At 46.3% G+C, this 22,750-nt stretch overlaps 1 protein-coding gene across 1 annotated transcript in view; it reads left to right on the forward strand.

Moving 5' to 3' along the window:
• Positions 1-4,844: 4,844 nt before the first annotated feature.
• The window catches only part of CalpC (calpain C), a 62,978-nt gene continuing 45,072 nt past the window's right edge, over positions 4,845-22,750 (forward strand). Inside the window, exons 1-2 of the mRNA XM_084592567.1 lie at positions 4,845-4,999; positions 6,693-6,762. Coding sequence (XP_084448693.1) covers positions 4,847-4,999; positions 6,693-6,762 — 223 coding nt within the window. The 5' untranslated portion in view covers positions 4,845-4,846. The remainder of the gene's footprint in view (positions 5,000-6,692; positions 6,763-22,750) is intronic.

Below are 22,750 nucleotides of genomic sequence, written 5' to 3' on the forward strand. Positions count from 1 at the left end.
GTCTGCTTCTGAGAAGCATAGCAGACAGTTACAATGCCCCCAAATCTCAAAATATCTGCGAAGGATAGAAGAGGCATTATTCTAATCCCAGAGATAATTAATAGCTTTAACAGGATCTCAAATGTCATAATATGCTAACCAGAAGTAGAATCTGCGGCCTGGGAATATTCGTACGGCTTGGTTAAAGCAGCACCTAATATATATGGTATGGTATGGTTTACAGGGTTTAACGTCCCAAAGTGAGTCAGGCTATTAGGGACGCCGAAATGGAGGGCTCCAGAAATTTAGACCACCTGGGGTTCTTTAACGTTCACTGACATCGCGCAGCATACGGACGCCTTGCTTTTCGCCTCCATCGAAAAGCGGACGCCGCGGCCGGGATTCGATCCCGCCTCCTGAGGCACAGAAGTCGAGCACTCTAACCACTTTTCAATATAATATAGTAGCTTAATACTGCGTGCTAAAGAGTGTGCGCGAGATAACAAAGTCACAGATTAAGAGATCAGTGAATAAGCGAGTACAGAATAAAATAATACCGCTATTTTTGTTAATCAATAATTTTGCTTTATAATGCATTCGGTTCGAGTTTCCTTCCAAATTCAAGCTGTTCCTTTGTGGAATTGTTTATTGTAAGAAGTAGGCAATGTCTTGAATTTGTTGTCATGTTTTTATATGCATTTATACTTTTTCACGAACTAGCCTGGTTTCTTTCATTTATCTTGATGTATGCTAAATCTATTTTTTTTATAGATATTCTTTATGAGCAATCGCTTACTGCCTTGTTTGTGGTCTTTCAGTCACTGCATAGCTATCGGGAATGACTTCTTTTCTTGATAACAGGCACAAATAAATCTGGTAAACATATGTATTGAAATGAATTGAATCCTCTGTGCATTCTGCTTGTGCATTGCCAGCTCGTTTGGCTGCCTATTACCGTCAATGACGCAACAAGGCATTACAAGCTCAATTGAGTATTCGTAGCTGAAATTGAATTTATATGCAGTTTTCCCACGCTGCTTTTGACTTAATAACATTCCAGAACAAACTGGGACAGACATCGTCACTACACGTAATGCGCCATAGCAGAGTTCGTCAGTGTGTTCAAATACTGCTGTTTTCAAATGCAAATCGAATACAAATAATCTAGCTTTAGTATTGTGTCGAGTAACAAAATTGGTGGGTAGTATAGGCCTCTTCCTTTGAGGATATGACGCGTCAACGGTAATGGTTCTCGTCTGCGGCCCCCGTGCGGATTCTAGTTTACGCATATGCAGTGCCTGAAAAACCACCAACAAGGCAGTAGGCGACTGTTCATGAAGAATAGCAATAAAAAAATAGATTTAGCATACATCAAAATAAATGAAAGAAACCAGGCTAGTTCATGACAAAGTATACATGTGTGCAAAAACATGACAATAAATTCAAGACATCGCATGCTTCTTACAATAAACAATTCCACAAAGAAACAATTGGAATTTAAAAGGAAACTCAAACTGAATGCATTAAAAAGCAAAATATCATGACATATCAGAAAACAATAAAAACAATAATAGGCATTGTGTAAATTATTGATCAACAAATATAGCGGCAATTTTTTTAAAAAGAAACGGCAATATTGAGCGCAGAACGTCTCAAAACCTAGTGATAGCTACACTGCTGCAGACGAGAAGTCGCTCTTAAACAGAGCTGTGGCTATATGGAGAAGAGCATCTCAAATAATTACTTCGATGCAGACTCCGATTTAAGGAGGATTGTGAAGTTGCGCTGAAGTGATTTTAATTTATAGTTAGTTTGGAAACGAGCTATGCAACCATGTATCAGCGTTGCACGTCCAGATAGTATGGCTGCGTTTTAAAGAAGCGAACGACGTAAAGAATTGCCGGAAAGGTACGATGACCGCAGGTCACGGAACAGGGCCCGAAAGCGCATCTTATATTGATTATACCGTGGCAATAAAAGACAATTTGCTACTGAAGAGAAATAATCTATAATAGCGACGCTGGAAATGTTTTTTTTTTTTTTTCATCATTATGTATATCCTCTGCATGTTTCTGTGTGATGCGAATGGTATAGTGCACGAGATGAACAACGTTTATTGTGTTTTAGTTCGGTTTTTGACGGTGCAAACTAGCGGCAGCGCGACAGTCACCTTGTAATTGCCGAGTATTTTTCTTTTCCTTTTCTTTTCAGAGATTCTCTACGTAAGAGTAGCACGTAAGATCGCATGTAAATATTACGCCAATTGTTTTTAGTCATCAGCGATCTCAATTGCTGGTCATAATGGATGGCGCCCCGTTTAAAAGCAATTGATTTATACTTGGATAGAAAATTGAATAGCTTTGGTTCTGCGGTGTTGATTCTGAGCATATTTGATTGAACTCAAAATACCAACTTATTAAGCATATAGAATTTTTATACGAGTTCGTTTATGTCCTTCCCTGATTGCAGAATGATACCGTCACTCGCATAAATGAATAAATAAATAAAACATTGGCGGGCACGTTAATGTTGGCAATATAATTTATATTATAATAAATAGTAACAGGTTCAGAATGCTGCCCTGTGGTGCACCAGTAAATATAGGCTCAGCAGTTTCCGTTTTTTCTACAGCTTCCTGAGGTCAGCAAATTTAGCCGTGTTGTTAAGATATGAACGAACTGCCATGATATGAAAGCGTACGTATAAAAATGACATGATAAAGTTAACGGAGAGTTAAAGAAGAATATAAGTGTAACCGATATTTAGTCAATATTTGGCAACACGCGTTCTTTAAGATGTAATACCGCAAATTTGGCCACATAATCTAAGCCCTAGCAATTTTTCCAAAAAATTACTCAGCAGAATACATATTTTTTCCTGCGCCTTTTAAAAACAAGTATTGCATATATTGGCACATAGTTCCTCGCATCATTCTTCTTAACTATTTTATTTATAACGAACACTCTATAGATCTCCATTGTACATGCAATATGCTTTTTTTATTACAAAGTTTATTAAGTACATGAATACTGGGACAACGTACATAGAGCGCGTATTTTACATGCTCAATCCATATGTTGTGTATATCCAGGGCTTTTTCTTTAGATTCATAAGTATTGGTAGGCACGTAGAAGTGAAAGGCCTAAAACTGGAGGCCTCGCTCGTACCACTAAGCTATCACGGCTGGGAAGGAAGCCAATAGTAAATAAAACAATACGGCATAGCGCTGGAGAGAGACTTACAGAGGAAAAGAAAAGAAAGCTGAAAGGGGATAGATGTTCGTAGCTGAAATGTAAAGATCATGTTCGGGGTGAAGCTTTTTTCAGGACAATGGATTGAGGCATAACAGCTGGACGGCGCCTGCGTTTTGCAACAGCGTCAGCAAATACTTCATTGAAGTGATCAGCTAGTCTTGACCAACAAGTTCAAGGTTATTATGTATTATGCGCGATTTTCCTGGAAGTTCGTTCTCATGTCATAAAATATTATCTATCGCTTTCCACGGCGCTCTTGGTTATTTGGCGCGACGTAAAGAAGCAGGGGTCAATAAAACGCATTTGTTGTCCGCTTTAGTTCTCCGTTCAGCTTATTTCTTTAGGACGAATTATTTTAATGCTTCTTTTTTCTTCAAGAGGATCTGCTGCTACTTGTTCTCCAATCTAATAATTAAAACGCTAAAATAATCAGCGCTTATTAAAGAACGAATTTTGGAGTCCGGAAGAGTACTGGGACTATATATAGGCAGCTCTACTTTCAAAAGCGTTCAGTCGATTGCAATGGGGTATAGATACACAAGGATTTTTAAAAAGCTTGGAGCATTTAGCTGGGCATATAAATGATCAATCTGCGCGCTATCATGTTGAAAGGAAATCAGCTGTTTTATGGATTTAACTGTAAATACATCTCGTTTGTAGGGTATGTCCATGCAGGCTGGTTACAGAGAACGTAAAGATTAGGCAACGTGTGCTAATACCTAACGCGATTGCTCCGGCATGAGAAATAGTGGTGTCGATCTGTTTTATGGATTTAACTGTAAATACATCTCGTTTGTAAGGTATGCCCATGCAGGCCGGTTACAGAGAACGTAAAGATTAGGCAACGTGTGCTAATACCTACGCGATTGCTCCGGCATGAGAAATAGTGGTGTCAATATTGCTGATGAAGACGCGATATTTTTGACAGTCGGAGCTGTTACTCGTGAGGATGACGTAATTATATGCTAATAAAGTAGCTCAATAAACAGTCTTGTTAAGGTCTTTTTGCGATCGAGTTGTCAGCGCAAATACTGCGTTGAAATGGCCGCTGCCGTCGCGTTTGCTGAGGGCAAAAGAGAGCCATGTGATGCAGTGTCACATAAAAGAAAGGCAGTCGCCAAAGCTGGTCCGTCGGTTCCCCGCGCTGCTTCATGTCCGTTCCCGTTAACAAAAAACCACGGGAATTATCCAAGAACGAAAAGAAGGTGCCATATTCTTGCTCCATTTCCGTGGGGAGGAAGACATCGACTACCTTGAACTCTTAAACGTAAACACATTTTTGTTATTTTTTTTAAGTAGTAAACGAGGCACTCCATACATAAGTTATAAGTTTATACAGACCACCACAAGGGCGTGCGGTGGAGTACAAGTTATTTACTCCCACTTGGACTTGTTTTTACGAACACGGCAGTATATTTCGACAAATTAAGTTACGTCACCATCGGAATCAGTAAACCAATAGCCCAGACCGTAGATGGCAGGGCTTCTGCACGTGTTCAGCATGATTTCACGCATGTGAGTCGCACATCTGTTCGCATGCTCACCTCCTTCCATTTCTTTCCGCGACTAACAGGGCTCCCCAGCTCGGCGCCTGTGGCGGCGCGACGACCGTCATGTCCGATCTGGAAAAGATCAAGAAGAGTCTGCTAAAGTGCACTAACGGCGAGGGACCAGCGCTATTCGAGGACCCGGATTTCCCGGCCAGCCAGAGCTCCGTCTTCTACCACCAGACTCCGCCCTTCAAGTTCACCTGGCTCAGGCCTAAGGCAAGCCGGCTTCTCCTTTACACTCGCTCTAATTGTTTGACCACATTCGTTCAGGTGAACCCTTTTTATGCGTGTGTTGTTTTATACTCATGCTTGTTGTAGCCATGCACTTATCAGCATACGAATACATTAGTAGCAGTGTAAATTTCATATTTATTTGTTTATCTTTTCATCCTTTTTCTCCTTCATTGTACTATTGGTCTCATAGCACTGTAGTTTTCGGGCATAATGGGATATTTGCAAGCCAATTTTTTTTTTTCTTCGGTCAGTAAACAACGACAAATTCTGCATGAAGCAGGTTTGCATCTTTCGGTGTGCGTCGTTTTCGCCATCGTGTGGTAAGTTCCTCAAATATTAAAAATTTGATGCCCGCTAGTAGGCTGTCATCATACGGAAAGTATGAAATGAACATTTGTTGGTGAGGTTCCATCTAAAGTTGTTTTTCTTTTGTATAAAGCACGTTCTGTTCTGTAATTTCGTTATCAATGTATGCTTTACAACAGCACGTGACCAGACGTCAGGCAAACGTCTCGTGCAGGCTACGGGTCTGTTAGTTATTTTAAATTGGTAGCCATCAGTTGGAACAATGATTACTTAGATTAAAATACGAACTACATGCGTCACAATGCATAATAACCCCTTATTTACATGAATGTAAAGTAAACAATACGTCTAGACATTGCACTGGAGTATTAATTGTTGTGTTCATGTCCTTTCAATAGACTTTAAGGCTACAATGTATCGATATGCCTTAAATCCCAAGCAGTATTCGATATCTGCCCTCTGCAACCGCCTAGTGCTGAGCTAGTGGTGACTTGCACGAAAATAAACGGAATTCTGCATTTCATAGCGGATCAAACAGAACGTTTTGAACTTGGCCGTATTTTGAAATATCTATTTTTGTGAAACCAGCACCACCTACACAGGAAGGAGCAGAAGTAGGGATACAACATGACTACATACGGGCAGAACGGCATCGTGTTGTGTTCCTGTTTCTGGTCCGTCGTACGTAGGTGCTGTTTTCACAAGAAAAGATTATGAACCGACCAACCCTTTCTGTTTACACACTCAGAAACATGTGATTTACGTTGATAGTCTCTGCAACGTCTGGCTGGCATTTTATTGTTTCAAATAGCTCCTAAAGGGGGTTTTGTGCTGGGTAATTACGATGAAGCCCTGTCTTCACTTCGAATTATACTTTGGTCTCTTGCAGTTTGTTGCTGAGATACATGATTATCTTCGTATGTACAAAAACGTTTGAATTGATTTCGATTACTCGACCAGGAGACCCGGTTTCTATCCCAGCCCTTGCAGCCGCATTTCGATGGAGGCGAATTGCAAAGCGCCGTGTGTATCACAGCGCGACACCAGTGCACGTTAAAGAACTTCAGGGGATCGAAATTATCCAAGGCGGCGGAGCCCTCTACTTCGGCTTCCCTAACAGCCTGAGTCGTTTTAGGATATTAAATATAATAAAACAATCAACCAATCATTTGCATTTATAGCTATATATTTTATGAATACATATCTCTCGAAGTCACATGTGTGGTTTCTATGGAGAGCGAAACCAATGGCTTGTGTCTGATGTTTTCTTAACATAGCATTTACTGGAGAGAAAAAATTTGCATATAGAAAAATATCTCGAAAGTGCTGTCATCATGACCATGGGCGTCCTTCTACCACATTTCTGCAGGAAATTTGCTCTAGTCCGCAGTTTATCTCCGAGGGCCCATCGCAGTTCGACATCACTGCCGGCAAACTAGGTGAGCTGCCATGTTTATTTTTTCTCGGGAACTAATAAACTTGCTTTTCTGACGAGTCTGCGCCCAAATTGTACTTTATGCTGATCGAGGATTTCGCTTATTGTGTTCAGCAGCGCAGTGCCACAATGTCTGAACCACTCTGTTGCGTTGTGTGTGTGTGATCCCCACTCTGTCTTCTTAATTTCCTTTCGTTAGCCTTCCTCTTTTTTTTCACTAGAACTGATCGCTTCTGACGTCATAGCTGATAACCTCGGGAAGCAGGAGTCGCTTGCCGGTTCTCTTATCAAAGCCGTCCCTCAAGAGTGGCAAGAAAACTCAATAAAAGAAAGAAAATGGAAAAGAAAGCTCGCAAAATATCGCCCCCGTTGTCATGAAATGCAGGGTTATGCCACCGTGCAGGTCAACGGGCATGCCAAAGAAGGAAAGTTCTGTTACCCAGTCTTCCCGCTCTCTGTACCTTGACTAGGAGGCAGCGAAAAAAAAAAAAAATTCTCTCCGGGTTAATCTTCGCGCTGTCCTATTTTCCTTTCCTTTTCGTTTAGTCTGCTTTGACGTGCATGAGATTGCGATGCCGCAAAAACAAACGCCGATATCTGTGCGCGATCATCGTTCCTGGGCGTCGTTTTCTCATTTCGGTTTCTTCCTCCGCGCGACGCTGGCGACGCCGAGCATCTTATCCACGATGCCGCATCTCGGAGAACTTTCTCGTTGCCGAGATCGCGCGATCGGGTCATGAGCCTACACGACGCCGATAAAGCCGCTCGCACGTGCCTCCGTGCACGCAAAAATGCCGGCTGCCTGTCGTAACATCGCATTTTTTATTTTATTTTCTTAATTTCACCTTGTTTGCTTTCCTTGTGCAGCACGCGCATAAGAATTGACATTTCTAGGTCTGCAAGAAAAGCTGCGCCGTTCGATTCGAGGAAGTGGCGTTGGGAAATATGCTGCGAGACGGTAGACGGCAATAAGCGCTGCGCAGAAGCACAAGCTGGGCGGCAAAAGAAGCCGCAGCGGAGCCGAACGAGAACGAAGCCAGAAAAGCGAAGGATCGTGGGTTCGATCTCGCTGCTGACTGTGCGCCGAGTCTCTGCTAAGTGGAGGGCATAGACACGTGGGATCGCCGCAGGCCGAGCTGTCCACGAAGTGGGCGAAGCTTAAGACGAGCTCGCGCTGCGCTGAACTCTACTGCGCGTTGGAGTGGCGGCGAGATGAGAGAAGAGAGTTGCTATCTCGTAAGGGAGACTTTCTGGATCCCACTCGTGCGATCGTTAACGGCGACTCTCAGAGCGGTCGCGTGTTAGTGAATCTGCCAGATAGGGGAGAACGATGAAAGCAAAACAAACGCAGAAACCGTAACGGTTGAAGCGAGCTGCTTGAGCGGCTATGAGAGTCAGTACGGCCCTTCCCGGAGCCGCATGCGGTGGTCAGCGCTGGCATTTTTCCACTGGTCAATACTTCCGCGTAGCGCTGTGTGAAAATCACACGCAGTGGCAAGACTTCCGCGTATCTACTTCCCGATATATATATTTTTTTCTACCTCTTCCTTCACACGTTTCCTCTCCGTATGTTTTGTATTCTAATGAAGCAAGACAGAACCCTTTCAGAGGTATATCATCTTCGTTTGGTGCACTCGTTTAGCGCTCTAGTGACCACCTCTTGGTGTTCGTTGACTCCATTTTGTGCTTCACCGACATCCGCATTCTCTTCCTCCCATTTCGCAGTGAAGATAGGAATGGATGGAAAACTTTTATTTCAGTGCTTTTTGCGGCTTCAGATGGAGCCTTCCATCTTCTCTTCAGGGTCGGTTCCTCTAGTCCAGGGCTCCGCTGAGGGTAGCTGCCCTGCGTGCACGCCTTACTAGTCCTTGTTGGACTTTCAGGATGTCGCTGGATAGCATCCTCTCCTACTGTTCCACACTCGGGCTTCCTATTATGGCCAGCTCGTCTATTTTCTGGCAAGCCCATGTGGTATGGTACAGAGTTGGCTTGTCTCCACACCACGGGCACTCGCTCTCGAACTGCGTGGGGTAGGCAAGAAGAACCGTCCTGTCCCCGAGGAAGAAAACCTGAGGCTAAAAGTCCAACTCGAGGGGCAATTAATCCCGAAAAAAAAAAAAAACACTCATCAGGAATCTAGGAATGTGGTTACAATCGAACCAAAGATGCACCCACACCCTAACAATACTTGAAACAGCAACCAACCAAGTGACCCGCATGATAACAAGGGTCTCGAGGAAAAGACACAGCATGAAAGAGGCAGACTCGCTAAAACTGGCCAGAAGCCTGGTGGTCAGCAGAGTAACTACAGCCTCCTATACTACCACTGCACAAAATGCAAAACGCAACAAGCGGACGCAATCCTTTTGAAAGCCCTCAAGACGGCGCTTCACCTACCACAATCAACATCAACCGACAGACTATTGGTGGCTCTGGGGCTACATAACAGTCTCTAAGAACTCCAAGAAGCGCAAATAATAGCGCAAATCCAAAGACTAGAACTATCGGTAACGGACAGAAGACCCCTGAGCAGAGATATATACGGCGATGAAGCTACTATAAAGGAGACACAAAGCACAGAGACAATACCGTATACGAATACAGAAACACCATCCAAGTAGCACCGATACCCAGGAGAACGGACCCAGATCTACACATGGTGAGAAGAGAAGCAAGAGCAGAGTATGTACAAAGAACACTGGCAACTAGAAACGACACAGTGTACATATACGCCGCTACATACACCGATGACAGAAACCACAAGAAAAGCAAACTCGGATCTAAAAGAAATCACCAGCGCGTCAATCCGGAACTGTACGGTAGTCGAGGCCGAAGAGGCAGCCGTGACTCTAGCGGCAGCGGAGGACTACCGATCCAACAGGTCCTTAACCATACTCACAGACTCATAAGCTGCATGTCGCAACTACCTAAACGGGAGAATCAGCCACAGCGCGCCCCGCATCCTCCGCTCAAGTGGCAAAACCGAAAACAACCAGGCCAAACACACGACAGTTTTGGTGCCGGGACATACCGGCATTACGGGAAATCAGGAGGCGGTTAGGATAGCTCGAGGGTACGCAACGAACCGACCATTCAACAATCCCGATTCCGCTAATGAAGATACGGAGAAGTGTGCCCAGGAATGGATAGCGTAAAAGGCGGGACACAAACGCAGGCGAAAGAGAGAAGTGTAGTGTTTAATTCTTTCGGGTCCAATCACTTGAACTGTCTATTCTGTACTCTCAGTGAAAAAACAACTTATCCAAAGACAAGTTTTGCTGGCACATTTACTGTACGCGGGAGGTCACTTCGCTAACTATAGCATAAGTATATAAGTGCTATTCACCACCACCTGATAATCAACACTTTTTTTTTTTTTGCTCTTGTATTGGGTTAATTTAGCTTTCTCTGCTTCTTACAAAGACTAATTTTTGAAAATTATACAACAAATGTGATTATTTCATTAGTAACTTGGATTAATATTACACACCTCTGTTTTGATACCTATGCATGCTATACGGTAATACGGCCATGTTTTACCAGTTCAAAGGAGCCACTATAAACTGAACTTCTTTAAAGTGAGAAGGCGCCGGCCATCGTAAAATACTTTAAAACCGACGCTATGTATGGTGCAAGTGTTCAGCTAGTGCTTTGCACACGAACTTCGTTGTACCAAATACCGTCGATCGTGCGCACCTGTTCTCTTATCTTTTTCCCCCCGCTCGCTACAGACCCAAAGAAAAGCAGGAGATAACCACAAAGAGTCGCCTTATTTCCAGTTTTACAGTGTTGAAAACGCATGTCGAATTAATATATCTTCAATGATTTCCTCGAGCTTGTGCCCCACGGGCTTCATCAGTCTGCAACGCTACGGTGGAACTACAATGGGCGTATCGCACGACGCTTTGGGTCACATTCGCTTTCACCGTGGGGTGCGAGAGCTGGAAGCCGAGTAAATGCGGCAGCGACAGGAATACTCTTCTGACAGGCCCCGAAGCTTCTTCCGACTTCCATTCGGGGAGCCGTGCAAGCGGGCCACGTCCCTTGAGTGATGCTGACAGAGGTCGAGTTCCGCTCATCACAACGGAAAAAGCAGAAAATGGAAAGGGGGGGTCTGCCTGGCAACATCGTGCCACCGACGCAGACTTATCATCGTCTCTACAGTCTAACCGCCCACAAACCTGTCATTCATCGGCGTGTGGCTTCTGTACGCACCTTTTCTAGCGCGCGAAACGCCGGAATACTGGTTTTTGATGCTGTTTATAGCCTGCACTGCGGGCTAGCGTTCAGACATTTGCAAGCGACACTACCGCTACTGCCGGGAGATATTTCGAAAGGCGACCCGACGAGCGTCGTCTGCCGAGCGGGGCATGAAGATAACACGGCGACCCCGAAATCCCGTTTCTGTATATACGGCGGTTCTTCCTCCGCCGACAAACGCCCGAAAGCCGCCTCGCTCGAACTCGGCGAGAACGCGGAAGGAGCCGTAAGAGCAAAGTCAAAGCAACGCAAAAACATAGACGCAAAATACCCCCCCCCCCCCCCCCCCCCCCCCCCCCCCCCCCCCTGTCCCCTAGTGAACTGCCGTCGTGCAAACATTGGCTGTTGATTTCGCCTGCGGGTCCATGCAGATACCACAAGATTCGCGTCGGTCTTCGAAACCTGCGCAAAACGAATGCGCTCCTCGGCAGAGAACACGTCGCATGGGCCGAACTTGAACGCGAGGAGTCTCTTCTAAATGCCGACGATCAGTATCGTTTGAGGAAGTCATTAATATTATTACCCGCTCCTGAAAGCGCACACGTAGAACGCTTCTTACGGCGGCCCGTGGCTTGTCGAACAGCGCTGAAACACTCTTTACGTTCAGAGTTCTGAAGAGGAACCGTTACAAACAGTGTTCTGACAGGCTCAATTATCTGAGCGTTTTGTGCGCATGAAGCACGGAAAGGAGACGAAATTGCGCCCAAAGTGCCCAGAATTTTGTTTGTTGTGCCCAACTCTAATCCAAGCACGATATGAAAGAAAAATGCGTTCGACAAGGAAGGATTACTTCTGCACTTCTTTCCTTTCAATTATTCCGCTCGAAAGTGCTGCGCATGTGTTTACGTATTTCGATAGCGGTGATCAAGATGGCGCAAACTCGGAAAAAAATTACAATTGAAAACTACTGCTACGAAATTGTACTTCCTCATCCTTCTCCAGCAACTAAACTAACGCAGATGTATAAAGCATTCGACCTCAGTAAATCGGCTGTACAGTTAAAACAAAATCCTCCATTGCACGTCCTCCTTGTCCTCTCCTCATGTTTCCGTGGGGCCAGCGCAAGAAAAGAGCAACCCAACCGCTTCCGAAGGTGTGCATATCGTATAAAATATAGAAACAAGGGAGGCTCGCGCGCACGCGTACAAAAGTAGGAAATAACTTCGAATACGCTGGGAGGCGCCGCAGGCCGTCTTGTGTTCCGGATCGGCTGACGCGAAGTTCTGTAATGAGTACTCAACACTTGTATGGCGGGAATGCGACACGGGACTTGGCTCCAGGCCGGGAAAGTTTCTGATCTGCAGAGCATCAGACACAGGAGACGGCAGTGGTAGACTTGGCTGTCGCGTAGAGCTTTAATTGGGCTCGAGCAGAAGGAAATGAGACCGCAAACAAGCGCGACGTTGCTCGAGAGACGCGGAGAGCCTTCGGGACAAAGCGTTTTCCCCAAGTGTGTGCAACAAGCCTGACTAGCCAGGCCTCGCGAACCGACCCATTTAGCGAAGTGCCGGCCTGCGCGAGAGGCAGGTCGAACGAGCTTCCGCGGATTCCAGCCCGAGAGAGCCAGGGCGTTCATTATAGACGTCTTCGGGTGCGCACGCGCCGACGTTGCTCACGCACGCATGATCGAGGCACGCAGGTAGCCAGGGCGTGTCCTGAGAAATCGATTTCTTAAAAGCAGCCCAAGGAATGGCGCGAGTGCATCGAGCACTATATGCGCTTAGCCGACAGATCGGGATCTGATACTCGGATGCCAGCGCTGTGAGATTCGAGACCGGCTGTACGCAAGCGGCAGCCACGCCGCAGGGTGGGGCTCCCCGACTCTACTACCCGGAGGGCATGCGGCGACATTGCTGACGAAGAGGAAAAATAAAATGAAGTGAGAAAACGAAAGGGACCGCTGCCAAAAGGGGCCCGCCGCTGCGCTAATTCCCGAGGCACGAACGAGCGCCTGTTCCAAGCGAAGGCTGCGCGGAGAAGGGTGTGATCCAGAACGTCGCGCTGGCCGTTCTGGATCACGCCCTTCGTGGGTAGCCACTGCTGCTGCTGCTTGTAGTTACTCCGGACAGCTTCCATTATTTTCGACGTAAAAAAAGAAGAAAAAAGAAGACTTGAAGGGCTTCACGGCAAGTGACTGCGCAAAGTGCGCAGACTCGGCATCCGTGCACGTCCGCAAGCCCTCAGTGAAATACACGCATTTGCAACTTGTCTTTGCATATGCATACAATATCTAATATTAAATCGCAGAACCAGTGGACGATGGTTTGACATCTGTAGCGACGAGCAGTAAAACCAAGCAGGGCTATCACGCAGAAATTCTGGGATGCCGTTTTGATAGATTTTTTTGGTTAAGGATGCAGGAAGCAAACATAATGCTGGCTTGGTGATAAACTGGAAACTGCGTTCGTTACGATGAGCGTTTTCCAATAAGATTTCACGTCTTTCTTTACTGTGTTATATCGCAAGTATCGCCAGGATAAAGGATCTCGCTGTTGCAAACAAGTGGCTGTGAGGGGTCAGATTTATTTGTAAATTTACTCTGTTCCAAGCGCAACCTTGTAATCAAACGGCGGGCTCATCTGTGCTATCAAATCTCTGCAGGATATAGGTACAGCCTTTGACAAATAAGGTGAGAACACGAGAATAAACTAGTTGAATTTCCTCTATTTGGGCTGACAGCAACGAAGCGAGATTGCCGTACTCAAGCATAAACGATTTCACACGTCGCTCAGGCACGCTCAGGGTCTCATATACAATCATGTCTGGTCAGTACCCCCCCCCCCCCTCACACACACACACACACACACACACCCACACGCCTCCCTGTTTATATAAAAAGCTAGAATTATGGGTAATTTTTCTGGGGACCAAATTTTTTCCAGCGTTCTTGCTCCTCGTTAACATAAAGACTCGCTGTTCGGACAGTAGACGTGAGGAAAATGCTGGGGGCCATTAAGACCTATATGTAATATTGTCGCGCTGATATGGACCGTGATCTCTAGTGCCGCAACCAGATCATCTTCCTCATTTTGGAACATCAGAGGGATGCATTGGAAAAAAGCCAATAGCAGATTCACGGTTGATTTCTTTAGTGGTTTCAAGCTTAGCAGCTCACAGCTCCCCAGCTCTATAGCCCCTGAGTACCATTTACGGTATTGCCTTTTCCAGGGCAGACGCAGCGGGCAGGCTTCGCGCATTTACGGGATTACCTTTTCTAGGGCAGACGCAGCGGGCAGGCTTCGCGCACTTGCGCGGGAACACACACTCTTCTTGTGGAATTCTGGCCAGTTTGCGAACTGCCGCTTAAAGTCCCTAGACCCTGACCTGAAGCTCCGGCTTCCACCTGGCCTACCCCGACGCGAAGAAACTTTGCTGTGCCGCCTGTGGGTTGGTGTTGCATTCACAAACTTGTATTCTTTTATGATAGGCATGGCAAACAGCCCTGCATGTACAAACTGTGGATGCTACGAGTCTATAGGCCACATTCTTTGTGAGTGCCCTATATACAGTGAGGAAAGACAGTGTCTGTGCCGTACGCTGGAGCATCTAGATGGACGCCCATTGACTGAAATTAAGATTTTAGGTCCCTAGCCACGGCGATCATCTGCGGTGAAAGCCTCCCAGGCACTGCTCCGCTTTATGAAAAGCACAGGCCTAATCGAAAGACTATGAGTTAGCTTTTATGTTAAGTGATATGACTGTGACGTGATGCGATGTGGCATGTCTGTGATGTGACTTTACTAACTTCAACCATCCCTCTCTCGCAACTTTTATATCCACTCACCCCCTTCCCTCTGTGCAGAGTAGCAAACCAGTTGCTGTTACGGGTTAACCTCCCTGCCTTTCCTCCTCCTCCTCCTCCTCCTCCTCCTCCTCCTCCTCCTCCTCCTCCTCCTCCTCCTCCTCCTCCTCCTCCTCCTCCTCCTCCTCCTCCTCCTCCTCCTCCTCCACTGAACAGAAACCTCCCTCTGCAGCCGGTGTCGCGTGAAAAAGCCGAATTCAACAGATAACTGAGCGCTAATATCTAGTACAGGCTCGTCAGAAGGTAACACTGGCAGTAGTAGTTAAGCTATGAAGCGCCATCAAGCTGCACCACGTTTTTTTTTGTTTTTCCTTTTGTTTTTCAAGTATAACGCAGAGCTGGATAATGCGCTTGTAGCCCCAGAAATTATGTCTAATTTCAACTTCACTTCTACCATGTACAGAAGCAGACCTTAACCATAGCGCCTTTCTTTATTATTATTTTTTTTTCGCGAATCTTTGTTATGGACGACTTGCATTATGGACGTTTTTGCTCTGGTACCAGAGGGCCCATATAAATGAGGCACTGATGAACACTCAAGAGCAACCCAACAACTAACTAATACCTTTAATATTCCTCATTCATGGGCCCTACAAGTAAGGATAAGCTTCGGTTCTTCCGCCCGCTGCACCGCCGTTCATAGGTTTATTTAAGCAACTCAACCCTTGTGTTCTTCGATTGCGCTCATTATATTGTGCCCAACCAGTGTGTTTATGAAGTTACGCACCCAGAATATTTCGTCATCAGATGCCATTCTTTTCCGGTAACCATTAGACATGTCAGATGCTGGCGATACTTACAGCACGCCAGTATGTGGCCCCGAATAAGACGTCGTTGGTCACGACATCCAGAGGAAACATGCTTGAAGAGGGGCTCTCGTTGTCATGGGTCGCTGACATTGAAAGCTCAGTCCAGATGTTATCGTCCACTCTCACGGAAAAGAAAAAAGAAGCAGAGAAGCGGGGTTTCTTCTTTGAACGTAACGGGTACATATATAAGTTAGCTTTTCAGATGTAACATGATCAGCGTTCTCGTAAATTTTGATTCTTGGAACACATCATACAGAAGTCACTACGCACCGTCAATTCTGTGTCCACAAATGTCGAATATACTGCATTCGCTTGACTTCATTTGAAATAATTACTAAAACATTTGCCCAGTTCGTCCACATCAAAACACGTACTGCAGTACAGCTCTTAAACTTTGTAACACCAGACTTTTCGAGCAGCTCATCCTTTGAAAACTTCGCCTACATCCGTTTTTCGCGAGCTGTAACCGGAGTTCTTGGAAACAACTGAGGGAAAACTCGACGCATCGAGGATTGACCAAAGAAAGCATCCGGGGATAACGTTAGCAAGACCAATCTTATCAGCAGTGAGAGAACTGTGACCTCGCATCATTTCAGTAGTTAAGTTCCCCGAAATGCTGAGTTGCTCGCACCACAATTGATCCCACGCAGCTTAAAGGCTATATGGAAGGCACGTAAATACATCTTAGAGGAAGAACACTGCACGAGGTTCTCACGGGAAATTGAAGGCTTGACCATCAATCTATTCTGGCAGTGCACTCAGTCCTAGCACCCCGATCGACTTCGGTAGACTCTTTTCGTTGCGGAGAACAAAACAAAAACGAAGACCACCTATGCGGTCACGCGTCCGCACATTTTTCAAGAGCACGTTGCGAGATACGGACTAACCGAGCGATACGTGGCCCTGCGCCGACCGTCACGTACGGGGGCCGCCAAGCAACGTGCCAAACGAGTGGGCCAGATAGCGGCGCGGAGCTTCGCCGAACCGTTCGCGCTCGATCCGGGCAAATGGAAGATGCCGGCCCGAACTGGGACGGCAGCTCGTTGAGGGCCAGCCGCCTCCCTGGCGGTGCGGTGCGAGTGTCGACCGGCCCTGTGTACACAGCGCAGAGTGGCACCTCTTCCTGCATGGCAGCACGCAGCGTGCCAGTCCGCGCTGCGACACGTGCAGGCGCGCGGCGACACGGGCGGTGATGGAGCGGTGGAGCGAAGCTGTGGCAACGATTACTGGCGCGATCTCTGCACTGCTGTGAGAGGGAAAGTCGGGTCGGCTATGGAGACCTTGTTTCTGCCTGTCAAAACGAAATTGCCTCCGGTAATGCGGAATACGCGATGCACGCAAACACTTGGACGTTATAGCGTCTTAAAATCGTACGATCGACACCAAGAACTGTGCTTGCCTGGAGCCCAGTCACAAAATTCAGAAGTGCGATTATCAGTTTGAATAGCTTTGCGCGCTTTCTTTCTGCTAACCGTAGCGCTATAGAGTACACAAGGCTGCAGAGCATGGACACTTCAACGCGATATCGTTAAGGGCTCCGATCAGCCACGGCCGGTCTCGAGGGAACCCCTCGATCAGCAGAGAACCATGGCGCCGTTGGCTTGTCGAGAAAATCCGGATTGGTCGAGGGGGACATGACGTCACACTGAATTGAAAGTGATGAAAACATCGTATAAATTGGCATAATATGCCGCAACATGACCCAAACATATTTACGGCATGTTAAAATGTAAATTGATTGCGAAGAAAAGAGAACTGGGATAATTAATTAGGTGGGGCACGAACATATGTGGTCCTTGGGCCGCGAATCATACACGCTGCGCTTAAACCACCGATTAAGTTCTTTCGACTTGGTTGCAGACTGACCTAGTGTGTCTCGGGGTAAATAAAAATGAAATTAAATAAACAAATAAAAAAAGAAACAGTGCCAAAGAGTGATATGCAAGGAGGACACCAGGACACTGAAGGGATAATGCAGTTAACACTATCTTGACATTAGCTTCGAGTAGCACTAGCTTAAGTGTCCCCCGAAGTTTCATGCTCAAAGGATGCAAACTGGCCTTTGTGGAAAAGGAATGCTTCTCACTGAAGAATGTTTCTACTTCTTGTGAGCTATCCTGATTGAAAAAGTGTGTCGCGGAGAAAAGCTCTTCACAAGTGGAGGGCAGGACATAGCCACAGTTCCAAGTTCTTCGTACTTAGTTTTCAGTAGAAATGCAGTTTCCTGCACAGCAGCAACGTATAATATGGAAACCTTATCCTCCTGAGGCTGAAATACGTTTTTACTCCTGGTTGATAAGCTTCTTTCGCAGGAGTAAGAGTTCGACCTCGTTGAGGAAGAGCAACTCTACAATGAGATCGGCTAATAGTGAGCTTCTGGCTACGTGCTGCAGTGTGTGCAAAGCCACAGCGCCGAGCCACACGTGTTATGTCGGACACAACTCAATGACTGCCACACCGTCTTCTAAAACGTGGGACGAGATAAGGCGTGAGCCAAGAACCGCTCAGATAACCCAGTCATTTTCACGCGATGGCCTGCAACGGCAGCTCGTGAGAACTTCCTTGAAAAACTGAATACGTTTGTTCTCAACCCGTTAGCCAGAACGAAACCGAAGCTGGAGAAACAGAAGACAATGCTTAGTATCTGGTGGGAAAAAACAGCGCGTTATCTATGCTGATATAAAAAAAAAATTATCCGAGATTTAACCTGGTTAGACCGATATACCGTGTGAAAGCATTGTTTCAATTACCCGCGCCAGCACACGTGGACTGTGACGTCACGATATGGAGGGCCAATCAGGAGTCAGGTACAAGGAAGTTTGTTGTTCTGCTGTCACGATTGTATGAATGCTTTCCCACTAGAACTTCCAGCCAATAACTGCACATCAGAATCCAAGGTGATTTAAACTGATGTTAGTTCGCCATTCTCCCTAATTCGATGTGAACGCAGACATGCAGAATCTCGAATCGTAGAGAATTAACTTGAATGAAGTAATAAAATGCTGCTATAAGTTACGAAGCTCGTACACCATGAAAATGTTTATCGGCGATAGGTTGGATCTCTAAGGCAAAAATTACCTAGTTTTATGCGAGTTTCGAGTCAGAAGGCCAATAAGACGGCGGTATCTGGCGAAGATGTACCACTGATGTTTGTACATTCGATGACGTGTTGGCCTGAAACGTTAACAACTAACTACAGTTGGGAATGCTTACAGGCGCGGATGCTAAGTACGATGATAGTCTATAGACAAGAAAAACATTTTTTTTTCGTTCTACCTCAAGGCAAGTGGATTTCAGTGTAGTTCCGATCGTCTTGTCCCATCGGATAGACTATAGGTTCGTCTGGCTGCCGCCAAAACGTCATCAGCCAGCGCACTTCCATTTTTTTTTTTTCGCAAGAAGATAACCGTGCGTAGTCTGCAGTGGCAATGTTTTTTTTCTTCTTTCAATAAAAAGGATTGGGCGTGTAGCCATATACTTTCCTGGTGGCGGTCAAAAGAACGCTCGCAGGCCTCGCAAGGAGGCAAAAACCCGACGAAAGGAACAAAAAAGGGAGCCCGTTGAGGGGTATCGAGGCCGCATACAGCAGTAGAGGAGCATGCTGCAGCAGCCCCATAATCATTGCGGTTGCGAAACGTTTGGGGGCGGCGGAGTTGTAAGGGCGGGGAATGGTGGATTACCAGCCTCTATTTTCTCATCACTTTGTTGTTGTTTTTTCTCCGTTCGTAGACCAGCAATCCGTGCGAGCGCCTTTCGCCGGGCTCGATGCTTTCAGATGCTGCTTCTGTACGGTTCCTAGTTCTCGCTTTTTTTTTTTCCTTTTTTTTTTTTTCCTTTCCACTGAAAGACGGCACACTTAAGCCAAATGCAGAGAGCGTGGATTCTCGTTGTGCGCTACGCCCATGAATCGAGTCAGTGAGGCACGGGAGCGAGGAGCTGCGGGCGGTATCCGTGGTTCGCCGTGTTGCGTATGCTATTTGTTTGACCCCCACAAGTCTATTCGCCATTACTACTAAAGAACCCATTCGTTAGTTGCACAGCTTACTACTTCAAATTACGTATTTATAAAGCTCTTCTTCTTCTTTTTTTTTTTTAAAGAAACAATGAAGCACTGAACGCGCTTGCGAAAATATACAGTTGCATGCGATGCCATCACTGTATTCACATTGATTCTTTTCATGTGACAACGCACAACAGTTCTGCATGTATTGCGTCGACACGTGGATATACAGGGAAGCTTAGTTTAATATTTTCAAACTGGAAATAAAGCGCCTACTTGAACTATATGGCAGTCAACGTGATCGCTCATTTTGTCTCTCTCTCTTTTAAGTCGTAACCTAGGCGGAGGTCTGTGGAGGTCCATGAAATATAAATAAATATGTTGCTTTGTCACGAGTGGCTCGCCATGCAGTTTACGCGCAATGTCGACCTTAGTCGTCTTTGGCGGTTAGCACTTACTTCGAGATGTGTCCGCAAGCGCCGTCAAGAAGTGCATTAGTCGGTATAAGGCAACGATAATTTCAGTTGCTAACGAAGAGACAAAACACGATTTATTATCAGACATCTAATGTAACAATTTTCCTAAAGCACTTGAATTTACCTTCGATGATTACTTTGGTATTTTACTCTAAGCCGAGTCTCCGCACTCGCGACATAACTTTTCCGGAGGGTGAAGATGAGCGGAGGTACTGGGTGGCGCTTCGGAAGGGGGGATGTGGGACTATGGTGTCAGCCCCCTGTAGTTAACAAGGTGGAGTGGGGAGACGGCTGGTAGTTGCTGCTTTTGGAGGGCAATTGGCTTTCTCATTGAGTCTTTGAATTAGATTTCGCCGTCGCTTGTTCGTTGCGATGCTGCATGGGCATCTAGTGGGTGTAGGAGACCTTGTGGAGGGTGGAAGTAGGTGGATTGGTGTTGGGCGGCTCTTACGGGAGGTAGAGCTATAGGGTGCATAGGTGGCGAATGGCTCCTCTGAAAGGCGAAGGTGGGCGGGGGTTGGGTCGGGGTTGAGATGACTGGTGACTGGTGAGTAGCATTTCTGAATGGTGGAAGTTTCACTCACCGAGGCTATAGGCAGGCAGATGGCGCCATCTGACACTGACATTGTACGACTGCTTGCAAAGTAAAACGAATTGGCCCACTAAATGCGCTCAGAATATCTACTGGTCTGGCTCAATCGGAGGGGGGTCTCTAGTGATCAGAGCACAGGTGGAAAATAAAATAAATAAATAGACATACAGAGAGAGAGAGAGAGAGAGAGAGAGAGAGAGAGAGAGAGAGAGTGAAAGCGTTTGGCAGCCCGCTTCACACATCATTTTGTACAAAGGGGAGAAATTATTGTTCTCTGTTTTGGGTTTCAGAGCTAATGGCTTTGATAATTAAAAAACTCACTGCGAAATTGTGGAAACAAGAAGAAATAATCTGAAAACCACTGAGAAAAATTAAAAAAATGGCTGCCTGCTTCGTATTCCTGCAGTCTTTATACATTTCAGTGTGGGGGGTCTCAGACGCGTGATTCCGTTCCCTCAACGGTAGGGTCCTCTGAGCAGCGTCACCTGGCGACAGATAGCGTAAATATTGTAAAAAGAAATATTAGCGGGTTTAAAGCGTGCCGTACACGTTGCTTCTGTTGCGCAATTCATTCACACTACTTACCTCAGCAATTAGCGATTAAAACATCGGTTCGAATCCTGTAATATGAACTTTTTATTTTTTTTTTAACACAACATTACACTAAGCTACCAAGCTTATTCCTCGGAAGTGTTCCAATTTAGGTTACAATATGTACTGTTTTTATTTCTTAATAGCCGCAAAACCAGCCTTGAACAGAGCCACGAGGGGATGGCATGACAATGAACACTAATCAATTACCTTCACTGCAATCATTTCCTGCCTTCAGTGAGTGTATGTTACCTTAAGGCTGCGTTCAGAGACCCCTTTCGGTAACTATCGCCGTTTAACCCGCTGAGAGGTAACCAGTGAGGAGAAAGAAGTTGCGGGACCCAACCGTTGAGGAGAGGGAATTACGCGTCTCAGACCCCTCTTAAATACTGGTGGTGGGTTTCAGACCCCCCGAGACCCCTCTGATTTTATGCCTTGGGTGTATGTATGACTTGAGCTCACATGACCCGCAAACAGCCGAAAAACATCCAGCGCACAGGCACAGGCAAGCACAGCTATCCGCTGCTACTGTTTCAGCTAAAGCTCCGTTGCGGCAAGGTAGACCGTGTCGATGAGGGATAAACGACACACTTTCTCGCACGCGAAACAAAGAGCGTGCTGTGCGTCGCTCCATTCGCGCTGCGAGAGATTAGACATTGCAATGCGGGGCGCGTGTAAACAAAGAGGAGGATGTTCTATCTTAGGTTAGCTTCCGCAGTTTTGAAGTCGGCCTGACGAGGATATAGCCGGGGATCGTAGCACCACGCTGAGCTCAGGCGACCGTATCAACTCCCCACGCAGTACAGGAACACGGAAGGGACTCGTTACGGCAAGATTCAAGGCTTCAACCAGCCATGCGTGTAAACGTTCACCAAGTGCGGCTCGGCGGCAGCGTGCCAGAAAGAGGAATCAGTCCATCCAGGTCAGGATCTGAGGCGTGCGCGCGTCCCACTCTTGAGGTGCGTTGCCCAGAGGGAGGCAGTGCTCCCAAATTAGGCTTCAATTACCGCCGGCCCGAATGACGCGGCCAACAGATCTTCGAGGCAGTTGAGTCAATTAAGGGACGCGGCCGCACCTTGCTGCGCCGGCAGCCGCCGCTCCGCCTGCTGTGCGCTGCACCAGCAGTTCGGTGCAGCGCAGAGCGGGTGACCGACCTTCCAAAGGGGATGGCGGGATCTGCATACGCGCAGGAATTTATTTCGCTATATAGGCGAACATTCTCCCACGTGTTCATGGTGGAGGCTGAGGTTCGCGCAATGCGAAGAGTAGGAAACTTGGTTAAGAGGTTTGTCCTTCAACGCCATACATGTAGCTAGGATAAGATTTCGCTACAACTGAGAAAAAAAAAAAAAAAAAAAAGAAACAAAAGAAGAAGACATAGTTGAACAGGAGAAATGGAAGATCACTAAACTAACGAAGCTGCAGTAATTTCAAGACATGCACTCCGAGTTTCGTTTTGTGG

This window comes from Amblyomma maculatum, chromosome 2, assembly GCF_055883805.1.
Source record: "Amblyomma maculatum isolate TAMU_Amacu chromosome 2, ASM5588380v1, whole genome shotgun sequence".
Taxonomy (NCBI): Eukaryota; Metazoa; Arthropoda; class Arachnida; order Ixodida; family Ixodidae; genus Amblyomma; species Amblyomma maculatum.